This window comes from Octodon degus, unplaced genomic scaffold (assembly GCF_000260255.1).
Source record: "Octodon degus isolate 3935 unplaced genomic scaffold, OctDeg1.0 scaffold00115, whole genome shotgun sequence".
Classification (NCBI taxonomy): domain Eukaryota; kingdom Metazoa; phylum Chordata; class Mammalia; order Rodentia; family Octodontidae; genus Octodon; species Octodon degus.
The window spans coordinates 1,670,795-1,687,648 of NW_004524691.1; the positions used below are offsets into that span (position 1 = coordinate 1,670,795).

The 16,854-nt window shown below is 42.6% G+C and overlaps 1 protein-coding gene across 2 annotated transcripts in view; it reads right to left on the reverse strand.

Moving 5' to 3' along the window:
• Positions 1-16,854, reverse strand: part of Plch1 (phospholipase C eta 1) — a 284,974-nt gene that overhangs the window by 214,706 nt on the left and 53,414 nt on the right. For both annotated transcript variants that reach the window (XM_004639820.3, XM_004639818.2), the window contains exon 2: positions 7,832-7,950. In XM_004639820.3, the coding sequence (XP_004639877.2) occupies positions 7,832-7,910 (79 nt within the window). In that variant the 5' untranslated portion in view covers positions 7,911-7,950. The remainder of the gene's footprint in view (positions 1-7,831; positions 7,951-16,854) is intronic.

Sequence of the window (16,854 nt, forward strand, 5' to 3'; positions counted from 1 at the left end):
GGGAAAACATCATACCCCTCCCATTTTCCACAATCCCTGGAAGTCCACAGAGTCCACCTGACCAAAAAAAAAAAAAAGCACGGAGATAAGAGAAAGGGCCAGGCAATTGCCCTGGCACCTCAAAGTCAAAGAAAGCCATGCACCAGCCAAAGGGAAATGCAAACACAGAAGAGGTGAAGGGAGAAAGTAAAGAGGGAGTGAGAAAGAGGTGAAGATTCTCCCTAAGGAATCCTGGTGACAGCAGGGCCAGGGTGGAATTAAGCATTCATACATAATGGAATCAGAGGGTCTGGACCTTCTCACCATCAGTGACACAAGGTGTGTTAGCACACATTTGCTTCTCTCTCTCTTCCTTGCGCTAAACCTGGCTAGCAAGGCCTGGAATTTCTCTTCAGAAGAAAGAGATACTGAGACAGGAGAAGCTCCCTTCCTTCCCCTCAGCCACTAACAGCCAGGTCAGGGGTAACAGGTTGAGCTTAAATGAGCTTCACATTAAAATTTTAAAATGTATTGGACCCACAGAGTAAGAGTTAAGCCAAGATAGCACAATGGAACAAAATACTTTTTAAAGCACCCATTGGAGGAAAATAAAAATAAATTAATTAAATTTTTAAAAGTTCACATATATGCTACACTGACTTGAGAGTGCCAATCACAGAGGAAAAAAAATTAACTTTAAATTTTAAAATGTAAATAGCATTTTATTGAGGCCTTCATTGAAGAGTTTCTCATTCCCAAAAGCTCAAGGAAAAAGGGTGCACACTCCCAAAGGATTATGAAACAAACACATCTCATGCCAGTTCATTTTAAAGATTTAATGCTTTGTTTTCTAGCACACACATAAATATCCACTTGTCTAAAGCCTCTATGAATAGCTATGATTTTTCTGAGACAAAGAAAGAAGAGTATAAACTTGGCCATTTCATTCGCAGCAAGCTCCCCGAATATCTCCTTAACACTGGGGTGAGCAGAAGGAGCAGGAACAGTCCTGCTACTGATTTCTCCATGGTCAAGAGGAACCCAAGACTACGCCTACACAAGTACACACAACACACTAACATATACAACACATAAACACACAAACACACCTCCTTAAGGAGTCGGTGCAACACTAACTATAAAGTGCACAATGAAGAACCAACGAACTGACTCCCTCTTCGTCACCATCTTACTAGACTTTTATTCCCTTCTCCTGGCCCTTACGACACATCTGTACAATGATCCCTGCATGTGACTACACAGATGCCACAAACGCTGCTGCCAGAAGGAAACTTTGGAACTGCACACAATCTTTAGCTTGGTGAAAAGTAATTCAATGAGCCAGAGAGGTAGTGCACATCTGTAATCCCAGCACTGGGAGAAGCTGAGGCAGGAGGATCACAAAGTGAAGCCCCAGGCTGAACAGCTTAAAGACATAGTGATAGCCAGACAGACAGGCAGGCAGGCAGGCAGGCAGGCAGGCAGGCAGGCAGGCAGGCCCTGGGTTGATTCCCTACTATCACAAGAAAAAAAAAAGTTATTTACTTAACTAAATCAATTGTTTTCACCAGGATGTAACTGTGAGGAAAAGTTATGTTTGAAGCTATTTTTTGAAAAGACACACTGCAGAAATACTTTAGTAAGAAAACTGCTCTTAACTTTGTCCCTAGGTATAGGAAAGACCTTCATAATTCCATTCAAAGTGGTTTCTAACCTAATAACGTCAACTTAATTGTTTGTTTTGTTTTTTTTTTTTCAAAAAGCCAAAGACTTTAAGGCTTTAAAATTTATATAGCTTATTGTTTATATTATTGTATTTTGACCTGAATGTGAACTAGCTATATATTACCTGGAAACTTGTTGTTATATTCGGATAATTGTATGATTATATTTTGTTCCTTTTTCCTGTATTCACTATTAAGTTTCCAAATTTCTTAGTTTTGAATATGAGAAATGCATTATTGAGATTCTTTATTCTTTACTACTAAAATACTTTGGATGCAAATAAAAAAATGGTTTCTAAGTACATACCTGTAATGCCAGAAGTCTGGAGGCTTAGGCAGGAGGACTGCTTTGAGTTCAAGGCCAACCTGAGCTTCATAGTAAGTTAAAGGCCAATGTGAACTATATAGGGACAGGCTATCTCAAAAGATGTAAAAAAAGAATGTTTTATCATCTAGATTTCTGGTGGTCATTCAGAAGCACTCATATAACAATAACAATACAAATAAAATTCAACATAAAAAGTTGGGATGATAACTAAGTCATAGAAACGTCATTTTTTTTTCAACAGCACAATCATACTTAGTGTTGTGTGGAAAAAAAAGAGTTACATCACTTCCAGCTGAGGAAGAAGAGAAGAGCGTGATGCTCCCTCAAGACACTTTTTACTCTTCTTCTGCAGCCACCCCAAATACCTTCCAGGGGGCCCAGCTGCAGCAGGCACCCTGGCTGCTCCAGTAAATGCTGCGTTTGCTCTACTACATCAAGCTTCAGACAGGACCTATCCCCGATGACCCCACCCTGCAGCCTCTCAGGTTGAGTCCCCTCCTTCTGCAACCCTCACTATTAGATCTACCAGGGACCCCTCCCTGACCCACGAGCAAATAGAAAGTCTGACTGCACAAGTGCACGGCCACCTTGCAGCCCCTACGAGCAGCCTCCCGCGTGGCAGCCGGTCTGTCCACATACTGTCCCTCCTTGCGCTGCAGCACTGTCCTAATTAAGTCTCTTCCAAGTGGCATATTTTTGCCTATTCATTATTTTATCTCAAGTGGAGCAAGGTACACTGAGAGCAAGAACACTAAAGGCTGCTGGTCATTTTCAATAACACTGAAGGTGGCTAGCAGCAGCAAGAGACAGACTAACGGAGAGTTGCCAGAAGCTACAATCTCCAGTGGCCAGAAAGCTCCTGAAGCCTGTCAGCAGCTGCTGACCACAGGCTGTGAGAAAGGCACTAGCCTAAGAGCCAATGGCCATTGGCATTCCATGCCCAGGACTGTTAACACTAAAGAGCTATGTTTCGCCAGCCTATGCTTTCTGTATGAACTAAGCAAGAACCTTCAGTCACTGGTAACATCTTGGACCCCTCTATTTAGTAACCCCTGAAGAAGAGGGCAGATAACAAACAATGGCTCAAAAGTGGCTCCGGAGTCCGCCCATGTCTGAATTCCACCCTACATGTGGCTAGGAACCCATGCTCATCAGTGACACAAGCATACTCTATTAAGGAGCTCAAATATTTGGAAAACCTTATGTGCATAAAAAATTACACACATCAGTTCAAAGTACACTGGTCATTGACTTAAGATTCAAAACTATATCCTAGATCAGAAGAAAGATTAGAATCCATCACAATCAAGGTAAGTAGCTGAAGGGCTGGGCATGGCGGCACACATCTGTGATCCCAGCACTGCTGAGGCAAGAGCACTGCCGCAAGTTCAAGGCCAGCCTAAGCTATATGGTGAGTTCAAGGCCAGCCTGAACAGCGCAAGTCCCTGCCTCAGAAACAAAAAACATTAAGTAGCTGAAGAAACAAGCAATTTTCAAACCAAAATAATTCACTGAAACTACAAGCTATTGAAAGCAAGGTTTATGCTGCACAAAATATTCTTTGCTCAAACTTTTTCTAGAGCATTTTAGGAGGCTAAAAGCCAAGCAAGGGGCGAGTCCAGCAATTAGCTTCTTCAACAGACTTAAAGCCCTTTAGATCCAATAGGTTCCCCAAACATCTGGGCAAAAGAAAGTGAGAAACACAAAAACTTATATTCCTAACAGGGTTCTTGCCATTTCTCAATATAGATCTAAGTTCAACTGAACCAGCTCATTTCTGTTGCCCAGAAGACCTTTCTCGGTTTTCCCAGACAGTCCTTCCTGCATGAAAGTATTAGGAAGAGGAAATAACACATAAAACTCTGAACAGAAGCAGCCCATTTCCAGTGGATTTAATCATCTCTTCTTCTTTGGACTGAAATATTCTAAATTGTTTCTAATGAGAACATACTACCTCTGTGCTCAGAAAATCAGGCCTACCACTGTGCTCTCAGACCTACAAGAGATTACAAACACTACTCTTACATTTGCACTTTCATGTGGTCCGCAGAGTACTCGCCCGAATGTAGTTCTGTGCTCCCAGAACGCGGCTTACATCTGTGTCTATAAGCAGATTCTCACTAGCACATTCGCACAGCATCCAAGACTGCATATTCCAAAACGCCTTTATCTAGTAAACGAGGGAAAATTGTTCTCTTCTGTTTATAATGAAAGAGGCTTTGTTTCTTTTCCTTTAGGTTGATCTGATTCTATTAGGGGCATTTTCAACATAAACAGCCAAATTCATAAACAAAAAGCATGGTCAAAAAAGCAGAGTCAGAAAGTTCCCCTCCTGCGCTAGAAGGCCCCGTGTGCTTTGACTCAGCATGTCCCGACCTTCTCCTCTCTCAGAAACGTTCTGAATCCTAAACAAAGATACCATCACCACAGCTCACTTAATGGAAAATACACAGAGGCTTTAAACAGCTCTCCTCTAAGTTCAACAAGCTCCTATCTTAACAGGCATTGATTTCTGCAGAAGGAGAGGAAAAGCAAAAGGCACCTTTCTGTCTCCTCAGGCCTGGAAATCCAAACAATACCCAATATTACCAGAAGTACTTAAAGCTTCTACTCTATTATAAGTGGATAAAATCATAATTCTAATTGGCTTTGATCTTTTTAATCTTAAGAGGATTTGATATCTCTGAATCCTTTCAGAAATGCATTCGAATAGTAACATTCCTATTTTAAATACTCTACTGCCCCCTTGTGTACCATAAACTACAGTAACTTTAATTCTTGGCCATACTCCCTTCTCTCCCTTAACCCTACTTCCCTGCCTCATTTATGAAAGTTTTCTTTCCATTTTTTTTTTTTTAGAAGGATGGGAAAAAGGAAGCAAGATACATCATATACATGTACAAATAACTTATGATGAATATTACCATTATAAGTATCTGAAATGTGCCAACATTAAATGTAAAAAAAAAAGAAATACTTTGGTGGGACTTCTGAGATTACAAGTAAAAAGAATTTAACAAAACCTTCAAAACCAACATGCTTATTTTAGAAGTGAGTTCCTGAAGAATTTAAATAATTTGTTCAAATTTTTACATTGCTGGCTGGGCATGGTGGTGCATACCTGTAGTCCCAGCACTTAGGAGACTGAGACAGGAGGAGTTTGAGGCCAGCCTGAGCTACATGGTGAGCTTAAGGCCAGCCTCAAGTGCCAAGCAAGACCCTACCTCCAGACCCTATCTCTCTCAGGACTGATGTCTTATTAAATGTGAGTAGCAGTCTGGAAGAAAAGAAACGGTGGGGTTTTTGGAGTCAGGCAAAGCAGGGTGGAATTTTGGGTCAGCACTTCAAAACCTCCCCAAGCCTCAGTCTCCCCACCCATAAAGAAGATTAACAGTAACAGTGTTCTAGATGGAGTGGCACCTGCCCATAATCGCAGCACTCAGGAGGCTGACACAGAAGGATCATGGGTTTGAAGCCACCTTTGGACTATCTAAGTTTGAGGCCAGACTGAGTTACATCAGAAAAACTGTATCTCAATAAATAAAAATAATAATAGTGGTAACAGTAATAACTACTTACTATAAGATGTGAAAAGGTTCAACATAATAATGCTCAGCAAGCCCTTCACATAAAGAATGTACAAAATAGTCACATACTAACTGGGATATGATAACTAATACATTTTAAACATTCTTTTAAGTTATAACTTTTGAGATTCTAGAAAAAGGCGTTTAACTGCCTTACCAGACCTGCCCTTCAAGCAGCCTTAGCCACCAAAAAAAAGGCATCTAAAAATAATGAAAATGGTGAATTTAAGACATTTAAATCTGAATCTTTTAAAAACTGGCATAAAGCTTTGAAATGTAAACCTAGTTCTTCTAACTCCTTTTTTTCTTCAATTAGTATATTTACTCTTTTTAAAAACAAAGTTAAGGGCCAACCAGATAGCTCAGCAGATTAAAGTGCCTGCTTAGGCAGGTGCAGGAACCAGGTTCAATCCCCAGCCTACAGTGCCGGCCCTGCCCCCAGAGCATGCTGAGCTGGCAAATGAGACTGGGTGAGGTGGCAGCACGCCTCCGTAATCCTAGCACTTGGAAGGCTGAAAACAGGAGGATCATTATTAGTCATATCTGTGTAATGAGACCCTGTAGACCCTGAACTAAAAACAAACAAAAAAAGTTAGCCTGAAATAGTGATGTGCATCTATAGTCCTAGCTCCTTCAGAGAATGAAACAGAAGGATTACTTAAGCCCAGGAGCTTGAAGCCTCCTTGAGCAACATAATGGGACTGAATTTCCTAAAATACACAAATAAATAAAATCCTAACAGAAAATATCTTTCAGTGAGCACTGGGTATGAAAAACATAAAGCAATGCACAAGCCCTTGGCACTAGATTCAAAACAATCCAAGCACAACCTCACTCCAAATGTCTAAGTGCCAGTTCCCACATCGCCCTGCTCAGAGCACCGTCTGCAGCAGCAGCCAGAGAGCCTGCCTGGCAGAGTGCGGGCAGTGGTTTTTATTTTGACCTTGCAAATCACCTGTACCAACCTCAGCTGTCATTTCCTCTCTGCCTCCTTTTCTTCCCCTTGCAATGTAACAAGGTGGCATAATAAATGTTGCAAAGGAAAACATGGTAAACTCTAAAGTTCTGTTTGAAGGGCTGACCAAATAGCTCAGCAGATTAAAGCACCTGCAAGCAGGTGCAGGAGCCAGGGGTTCAATCTCTGGACCTGCTATGCCGGCCCACCCCCAGGGGCACATTGAGATGACAATTGAGACTGGGGGTGGTGACGCTTGCCTGTAATCCCAGCTCTTGGGAGGCTGTAAACAGGCAGATCACTACAAGTCCAATCTAGTAGTGAGACCCTGAACACCCTGTAGACCTTCCCAAAAATGCAATAAGTAAATAAATAAACAAATAAATAAAATAAAGTTGTGTTTGTTATCTTAAACATAATCCAAAGCCACCAAACTGGGAAAGAAAGACCAACTCTAGAAAGACCACCTTCACTCACAACAGTTCTGTCACAGAACTCCATATTCTACAAAAACTTGCTTCTCTCTAGGATTCCACCAGAGACTATCACAAATTCTGGTGCCACATAAATCTTTTACTCGTAATTAAATGTCACTCACAAATATCTTGATAACTGGATTGACAGAGTTTATCCTGACTGCATTGCCACAGTACAAACAGATGTCAGCAGGGTGAGGGCAATTCATCCTCCTTTGCCATTAGAATGATGAATATTGATTATTCTGAGGCATGGCTGCACTAATCCATCCTCACACTAAATGCTGTAAACTCTTTTACTGTGGTTTTTTTGTGGCCTGACACAAAGATAAGTCTTAAAGCCACAAAAAAAAAAAGCAAAAGAAGGGGAGGGATTTCTTTTTAATGAGTGCCTAAAACAGCCTACTTCAACATTTGCATTTGGAAGGCATGCACTATGCTGGTAACAAGCACTGTTTGGTGACCCACAAGTACTAACTGAACATTTACTATGGGCCTTGTTCAAAATAATTGCCAACATCAGAAAGAAAAATTACTGGAGTCCACAGTGCAGTAAGAGGAAGGAGAACACTTTTAAAAATTCCATTATTGGTATTGAGGTGGGACACGTTGCCAACAACGCGTGCAAGGGAGTTCTTTTGGGTAACTAACCACAAACAAGTTACCTGAAGCTCTTGGTTCGGAGCAACAATTACACTGTGTTTGCATCTAGGATGCAGAATAAAAGCGCTGTCAGAGACAAAATGCAAGAGTCAACCACACAAGCTCAAGAGAAAGCTCACCATGAAAAACACCGTTGTCCACCAGAAAATGCCTGCGGTACTGCACACAGTTCCTTTTCTCCGAGTTCCAGTAGCTCATTGTCTGAAGATTTCTGGCACAGCATCAAAACCAAATTGCCCTGTCAGGGAAACAGAAAGAGGCAGACATGAAGGAGGCGGCAGTCACATGCGTGCACGGCGGCACCGCACCATCCATCCAGCGCCTGGCACAGTGAGACAACACACACAGCTTCCCACCTCGCATACGGAGGGCGAAGCTCCCATGGCTTCCTGAAGCTCCCACGCCATTTAGCAAACCAAGCCAATAACTTTTCCAACAGCACTGGCAAGGATCAAGGTTTCTGCTGTCTTGTGGGAAAACACATGGACATCAAGGGACAAGGGTCAAACAAGCGGTTTGTGCATGGGCTGCAGGGCTCACCCCATCCCACCTGGGCCCCAAGCAAAGAGATGGTTACATTTCAGGAAACTTCATTCTCAAGTGGGGAGGCTGTTACTCCCAATTTCGGATCTTGTGTTGGTGGCATTCTGTGGACTGAGGAGGGGCTGATTCTTGAAAATATTGGAAATGAACAGTGTCTATGCAGTCATTAATAAGCCAAGCACCAGGGGGAAAGACCTGCCTGACGTTCTTTTTGTTGAAGGTGTTTTATTTAAGTCCACTAATGCCTGGACTTACTGCCTGCCCCAACGCTGAACTCATTGGTGTAATGAGAGCAAGTCCAGGCCCTGCACATGGGACTAGCTGTGCCTCTCCTGTGTGACAGTCCCAATTCGTGATATGGAGAAACAGTGCTAACGAGAGCAAGAACTTGAAAAGCAGAGATCTGAGCTGATGAAGTAAGCTCCTCCCACAGCTGGAGTCATAACCCTGAACAAGGCCTCCTTTGTTCACGGGATTTGGCTAACACAACTTTTCAGAATTCCAATCTCCTTTCTGCTCTCAGAATAAAAGTAGGCAAAACCAAGCAAGGCTTGACACAAAGCAAAATCCACAGATAGAAAACAATTTGTCATCTGTCTTATTAAAGCCATCTACAGTTTTGCAAAAGTACTACAGGATGAAGTCAGCGGCTTAGAGAAAACAACAAATGATCACAGCATTGTCTGTGTGTTAGTGGAACAACAGTGGCAACTCCTACAGCTTTGGCCTCAGTTTCTACTTAGCTCCCTGGAGCCCATCCTTAACATTCCCCAAAAGGGATCTTGCTCAACTCCAGCCCAGCCTAGTTTTCCTGTGACCACACACCTGGACCTTTAAAGGTCCTTGTTTCAACCCCATCTAGCCAAGTCTGACTGCTTATCCTACTCCCTGCGACTGAGGGAGTCTAGCTGCTACATGGAATCCTTTGTATAAATTAATAGTAAAGAGCTGATTATTGAAACAACCCCACCTCTGCCCTCTCCCCAGCCCACACTGTATGCTGCAGGGGTCTCTTCTTTTAAAAAGTATTTTCAGCCACACATGGTGGTTCATACCTATAATCCCAGCACCCAGGAGGCTGAGGCAGTGTGGGAGGCCATTAACTGGTATCCATTTTATAATAGTGTCAGCCATTTTCTTAAGTTTCTATTCCCCTGCTGAGTTAAGTTTATGGTCCTTCTCACCTTGCCCATTCCCCGTGACATGCTATACCCCAGTGGTTGCACCTTCCCCATTGTCTAGATACCTGCTGACCCCAAGAGCTGAGACTTCCTCATTCCATCACTCCCTAAATATACCCAGCACCTCCCCTGAATAAACTGAGACTTGATCAGAATCCTGTCTTGTCTCCATTTCTCGCGTCTCCTGTCCTTTGTCCCCTCCTCAATTCCCCACTCTTCTCCCAGGTGACCTTCGTTGACTGACCCACTGGTTCAGGACAAGGCAGGAGGATCACACACTAAAGACCAGCCAGGGCCATTTAGTGACTTAGCAAAACTCTGCCTGGGGATGTAACTTAGTGCTAAGGCTCCAGCTTCAATTCCCAGTACAAAGGATGATGTTAGGAAGGAAGGCAGGAAGAGAGGGGGGAAAAGCAAGCTGTTACTTATATTTATTAATCTTAAATATACAGCTCAAACAATACTGAAATTCAGCATTTTGTTGAATTATTTTATTTTGCTTTTTGGTACCTGGAATGGAACTCAGAAACTTGCGCTGGCCAGGCAGACGCTATGCCACTGAGCTGTACCCCTAGCTCCAGTAATGTTTTTTTTTAAATGAAAGTCCCTTTTCCCCCTGTCTTTTATCCCTTTCATGGAATGACTACATATTTTTGGTGTGTAACATTCTATTTCTTCTCCAACATATATAATTTGGTAATCTTCTATAGATTTAATTAGAAATTTTTTTGCGGGGCTGGGGAGATGTCTCAGTGGAATAAGCACTTCCCTAGCTCCCCGGTTCTGCCAAAAAAAAAAAGACTACTGCAACTTGGGCCAAGGAGATGGCTCAGTAGAATAAGCACTTGCCTGGCAAACTCAAGGGCTTGAGTTCAATCCCTGGTTCTGCAAAAAAAAAAGAAGGAAAGAAATTTTTTTTGCAAGAATTTGGAATAATTTTTAGTAATAATAGTATGCAGTAAATTTTAATAAATTTCAGTCTGGATATGGTGGCACATGACTGTAATCTCATCACTTGGGAGGCTGAAACAGGAGGATTGTGACCAGTTTGAGACAGGATCTTGCTATATAATTCAGACTGACCTGTCTCAAAAAGAAAAAAAAAGTAAATTTTATTAATAACAGAAATTTCCAAATAGCTCAACAGATTACAGTGCCTGCAAGTAGGCACAGGGGCCAGGGGTTTGTTCCCTGGGGCCTGGTGTGCCAGCGCCGCCCCACCCCCCAGGGCATGCTGAGTGAGACTGGGCATGGTGGCATGCACCCGTAATCCCAGCACTTGGGAGGCTGTAAACAAGAGAATCAGTCTGATCCAGTAGTGAGACCCTGAACACCCTATAGACTCTTCCCTAAAAATATAAAAAAGAAAAGAAAAAAGAAAGAAAGAAAGAAATTTCCTACAATACATGTATTTGTGATCTATTTTAGAAATATTTTCATTTATGTGGAATTGAATGACTATGGTCATGCTTATTTTTTCTTATAACTTGATCTTGTAATTTCAAGTCAGATACTAAATTTGTCACTTTTTCATTTTAATGTCTTTCTTCACTGTCAATCCAAAGAAGCATACAGTAAAATCAGAAGAAGAAAGAATAACACAATTTGTTTATAGTTAGCAAAATACATGTGCATCTATGACCCTCTTTTGACCCTTATTAATCTTCTGGAGCACACTGCTATCTCCCTCTACTGCACAAAAGAGAAGATGGTATTAGAGAGATTAAGTGATTTACCCATGCTATGAAAAGACAAAAATGGGCCTTGAAATCTATCTTCAGACTCCAAACCCAAGGTTCTACTCAAATACACCAGAAGGAATGAGGCCCTTACATAACGTGGGGGCTTTATCCTATTTCCTGTAAATTCTGACACCTCCCGCTTTGGTGGAATTTAAATTCACCTGCCCTCAAATATGGGCCGGACTGTGACTCACTTATCACAGTAAGATCAGCTGGAATTAATGCTTTGAGTCCTCCAAAACCAGGTCATAGCAAGGGTTCATCTTCTGCCTGGAGCCCCAGCAATCTCAGGACATGCTCCTGGAGAACCCAGCCACCACTCCATAAGGAGGCTCAGGGTCAAGTGTGCCAGCTGCTAGCTAGGCCCTCAGCCACAGCCTGCACCAGCCCCAGACAGCCCCTATGGCCTTAATGTTTGCATCTCCCACCCCCAAATATGTATGTTTGTATTCTGCGTAATGCTATGAAGATGTGGGGCACATGGATTCCACCCTCATGACTGATATTGGTGTCTTTAGAAAAGAAACCCAAGGCACGCTCAGTCACACTAAATTTCACCAGGCAACTTATTGAGACACTGTCAAAAAATAAAATCAGGTGTCATGGCCCATGCCTATAATCTCAGCACTGTGGAAGGCTGAGTCAAGAAGAATGAAACCCTGTCTAAAAGTCAAAAATAAAAAATACAAAAGGGTTGTGGAGCAGGAGCTAAGCTCCACTGAGTGCCAGGCTCAGACACTGCACACACTCCTGTTTAAAAAGAAATCTTTTATTTATATATGTGGTACAGGGTCTCCCTATGCAGCTCAGACTTGTGGTAATCCTCCTGTCTCAGCCTTCCCAGCCCTGGCATTACAGGCATGCACCACCATGTCCAGTTTCGGTGGCCCACACAGCGCTCCAGGGTTCCAGGGCCGGCACAGCCTGCAGCACCAGGGATTGAACCTGGGTCCTTTCACTTGCCAGGCAGGCACTTAGACCACCAAATTGTCTCCCCAGCCCCACTGAACGTACTCCTGCTCCTCAAGAAGCATCATCAAAGCATCACGTGCTCCACTTCTTAGGTATCTGCCAGTCAAGAGAGTGCTGGAAGGACATACTGGCTCCAGCCTTGAGAATCAAATTATTTCAAAACTGAGTGATTCAGTAAAGAAGGTGGAGATGATGAATAAGGTGCCTAGAGTTGAGGAAGGGAAAGTCAGGGCTGTGCAATAAAACCATATCAGTTTCAACCAGATTTAGAAGGCACACAGCCTAGCACTCACTACGGGGAAGCAACTGAAAGGGATGTTGCGCATGAGCTAAGAAAAATCTCTTCCAGTGTAGACAGAAAGAAACTCAGGCCTAGAAAGAAGGTGTGAATGGTAAGGAATTGCTATTAGCTATTAGAGAAAATTGGTGAGAAATCCATCTTCAACAGTCCAAAGTCCTTTGGAACATTTCCTGGACCAATGTTTATGTACAATGAGATGCACTTTTGGGCCAGTCAAATAGCTCAGTGGATTGAAGCACCTGTTTATTCAGACTTAGGGGCCGAGGGTTCGAGCCCCAGGGCTGTCGTGCTGGCCCCGCACCCAGGGCACACTGAGCCAGCAATTGAGACTGGGCACAGTGGTGCCCACCTGTAATCCCAGCACTTGGGAGGCTGTACACAGGAGGATCACTATGAGTCTAATCTATCTAGTGAGACGCTGTGGACCCTGTACTAAATACGAGAGAGAGAGAGAGAGAGAGAGAGAGAGAGAGAGAGAGAGAGAGAGAGAGAGAGGCACTTCTGCCACACACATCCAATTTGAAGTGATTCAGTACTTTGGTAAAAGGAATTATGTTTTTCAATGAACTACTTTTTTTCTTTTAACCTTCTTTGGGGCTTATAAAACACTCCACAACCTAAGAGTTCTAGGTTACACAGATATCATATGTAGGGCTCTATAAACATTTACATGTTATAAATAGAACTTATACATTTCTTTTTTTTTTTTTTTTTTTTTTTTTTTGCGGAACCGGGGATTGAACTCAGGGCCTTGTGCTTGCCAGGCAAGCACTTATTCTACTGAGCCATCTCTTCGGCCTAAATGTATAAATTTCTAAACTTTAAAACGACTCACAAAATTAATAAATCATAGTGACTAAAGAAAATCTAGGTAACTAGCATGGCCGGAGGAATCCAGGTACGCGGCCCATCCCCCTACATGAAGTAAAACCCCTCAAAATTGGCAATTGGCCAGGTCAGAGGAACACAGGGTGAATCCTCTCGAACAAGGGGAAATATTTCGCATACAAACACCCAATTTATGATTTGTTTTGTTATATAATTATGCAGACTTTGCTCCTAAGGTCTAAAGTACATAACCAATAGTTACCAAAGATTGTCAATTTCTAAATTTTGTTTGCTGTTATTATTGCTAAACATACCACTGTAGCTAGGATATCATATATGTTTTAACCAGCTGTTTTCCCTTGAGTAACAATATTAGAAAGGGCTGGGGTAATAACCTCATCAAAGCCCTACACCTAAAGACACAGCACAATGCCAAATAAAAGCCAACATGCAGATCCAGTAAAGCCCAGGTGTACTGAGTGTGCGAGAGAGCTTCCGGCTTCCCTGCACCGGCGGGACCTCTCTGGACCAAAACTCAGGCACACCGTGTGAGAGAGACCCTCTACCGCACCCTCAGGACCCATCCACTCCTCCGTAGCCCCCACCCCCAAGCCCACAAAGTGAGTGAGAACTTCTGCGATACTCTCAGGACCCCCAGATCCAGCCCCAAGCCCAGGCTCAGCAACTGTGTGGAAGAGCTTATACATTCCCATGTGCTCCCTGGGCCAGGGGCAAAACAGGGGTACCACAAGTTTACTGTTGTGCCAGAGGGGCACAACAGGTTCACTTCCAAGGGCTGCATCTGCAAGGAGCTGAACACAACAGCTACAACCAAGCCAGGCATAACTGGATAAACTCAAACTTAATAGATCTGCACCCGAATTTCAGTAAATACTAAGGTTATAACGGCACCACAGCTCTATAGCAAAGGTCAGAGGTCATTGCTATACAAAATGATAAAGACAAGGAGCAAAATGCAATCTCAGGCCTCCAGCCCACCCAGAACAAGTGCAGAGGACACAAGCTCAGCTGAAATGTATGAATTAATAGCATCGGAAGTGAAGAAACAACAGCAGAAAGGTATAGAGGAACTCAGAGCAGAATCAATTTCTGAAATTAAAAAAAAAAAGAAATTTCTACATTCATAGCATCTGAAGAATCAAATACACAAACATATGGAGGAAACCCAATCTGAAAGAAACTGCAGTAAGAGAATTAATAACTGCTTCTAGGGGCCAGGGAGATGGCTCAGTGGAATAAGCACTTCCCTGGCAAGCTCAAGGGACTGAGTTCAATCCCCGGTTCTGCAAAAAAAAAAAAGAAAAGTAATTCCTTTAATGAGCAATACAAGAAGGAAACAGATGGCATAAAGCAGAGTCAAAGAGATATATAGGAACTTAAAATGTCAATCACAACCCTGCAAAACCATTTGAGTGAAAGTGAAAACAGAGTTTCAGGTCTTGAAGACGCTGGTGCAGCTAGTGAAAAGGTAAGAAAGGATCTCTTAAAAAACTAGGATGCAGAAAAAATAATCCAACACCTGAAAAATGATGCAAAGATGAATAATGTGAGACTAATAGGCATCAATGAGAAAAATGGAGTCAATACAAACAATATAAAAACAACATAGGGCTGGTGGGATGGCTCAGTAGTCTAAAGCACCTACTTAGAACAAGCTTAGCAAAACAAAGAGACCGCGGTTCAATCCCCCAGCACCACATGCCAGCCCCGCCCCCCAGTGGGCTGAGCTGGCCACACACACACACACACAAATAAAAAAATAAAATAAAATAAAATAAAAAATTTAAAAAAAATAAAAATAAAAACAACATGGACAGAAGTAATAGCAGAAAAGTTCTCAAATGTGAGGAAACAACATGACACTCAGGTAACGGAAGCATACAGAATGCCAAATAACTTCAACCTAATTAAAAACACAATGAGATGTGTAATAGTCAAGATCCCAGAAATCCAGCACAAAAATTATATACTGAAAGCTGCTAGAGAAAAGAAGCAGATCACATTCAAAGTAAAAGCCATCAGAATTATGACCAACTTCTCTTCACAAACCATGAAGGCAAGAAGAGCATGGACCAGAGTACTTCAAGTCCTCTATGAACACAAATTCCAGCCCAGACTAATATACCCTGCAAACTCTCTTTCAAGTTTGATGGAGAAGTGAAATACTTCCACGACAAAAAACAACTAAAGAATTTCATGATGACAAAACCAACCCTACACAGCCTCCTGAAAGATGTTCTAGAGAGGGACCAAAATGAACAGAGCTCCACCAATGACAACAGAAGCAACCCACTAAATAGCACAAACAATCAAACCCAGGACAAAAAGGAGTAAACAACAGCAGGAAAATAACATGTCAATAATAAGTCAATACATCTCAATTATAACCATCAATATAAATGGACTCAATTCATCAATTAAGAGAAATAGGCTGCCACAGTGGATTAGGAAACAACATGCTGCATAAAAGAAACACACTCAATTCATAAAAAAATTCATAGGCTGAAAATCAAAGGATGGAAAACAATACTACATGTCACAGCACCTCAGAAAAAAGTAGGGGTAGCAATCCTATTCTCACACAGTCTCAACTTCAAACCAAGAATCATTAAACGAAACAAAGAAGGTCACTATATACTGGTTAGGAGAAAAATTCAAGAGGAAGAGGTAACATTCATAAATATCTATGCACCAAACATGGGAGCACCCAACTATATAGCATCGAGGAAAATGAAATACCTAGGAATTAATCTAACTGAGGAAGTCAAAGATCTTTTCAAGGAAAAATAAAGTACTCTGAAGAAAGAGATAGTAGAGGATTTCAGAAAATGGAATGATATTCCATGCTCCTGGATAGCAAGAACCAACATTGTGAAGATGGCCATACTCCCTAAATTGCTGTACAGATTTAGTGCAATCTCTATCAGACTATCACCAATATACCTCACAGACCTGGAGAAATTGTTCCTAAAATTTATTAGGAACCAGAAAAGACCTAGACTAGCAAAGGCAATCCGGGGCAACAAAGACAAGGCAAGTGGCATCACAATTCCTGACTTGAAATTATACTACAGGAATAGACCCAGAGTGCAGGCCCGGCGAGTGAGTGAGACAACGCAGGCCGCGGGATCCTGAACAGACCCAGAGCGCAGGCCTGCCAGTGAGTGAGACGACCAAGGCAGTGGGATCCTGAACAGACCCAGAGTGCAGGCCCAGCAAGAGAGTGAGATGACCCAGGCCGCGGGATCCTGAACAGACCCAGAGCGCAGGCCCAGCGAGTGAGTGAGACGACCTGGGGCCCTCCGGATCCTGAATAGACCAGGAGCACAGGCCCGCCAGTGAGTGAGACTACCGGGCCCTCGGAATCCTGAACAAACCCAGAGGGCAGGCCCAGTACAGAACCCTTCAGCTGAACTCCCTGCAAAGAGGCTAGAGGCAAGGCCCACCCAGCTGATTCAGGAGCAGAACATTTTGCCAGAGAGACACAAAGGGTTCAACTCTAAGGCTGCAGCAGAAAGAAGTGGAGCACAGCAGCCAGATCCAAGCAACACCCA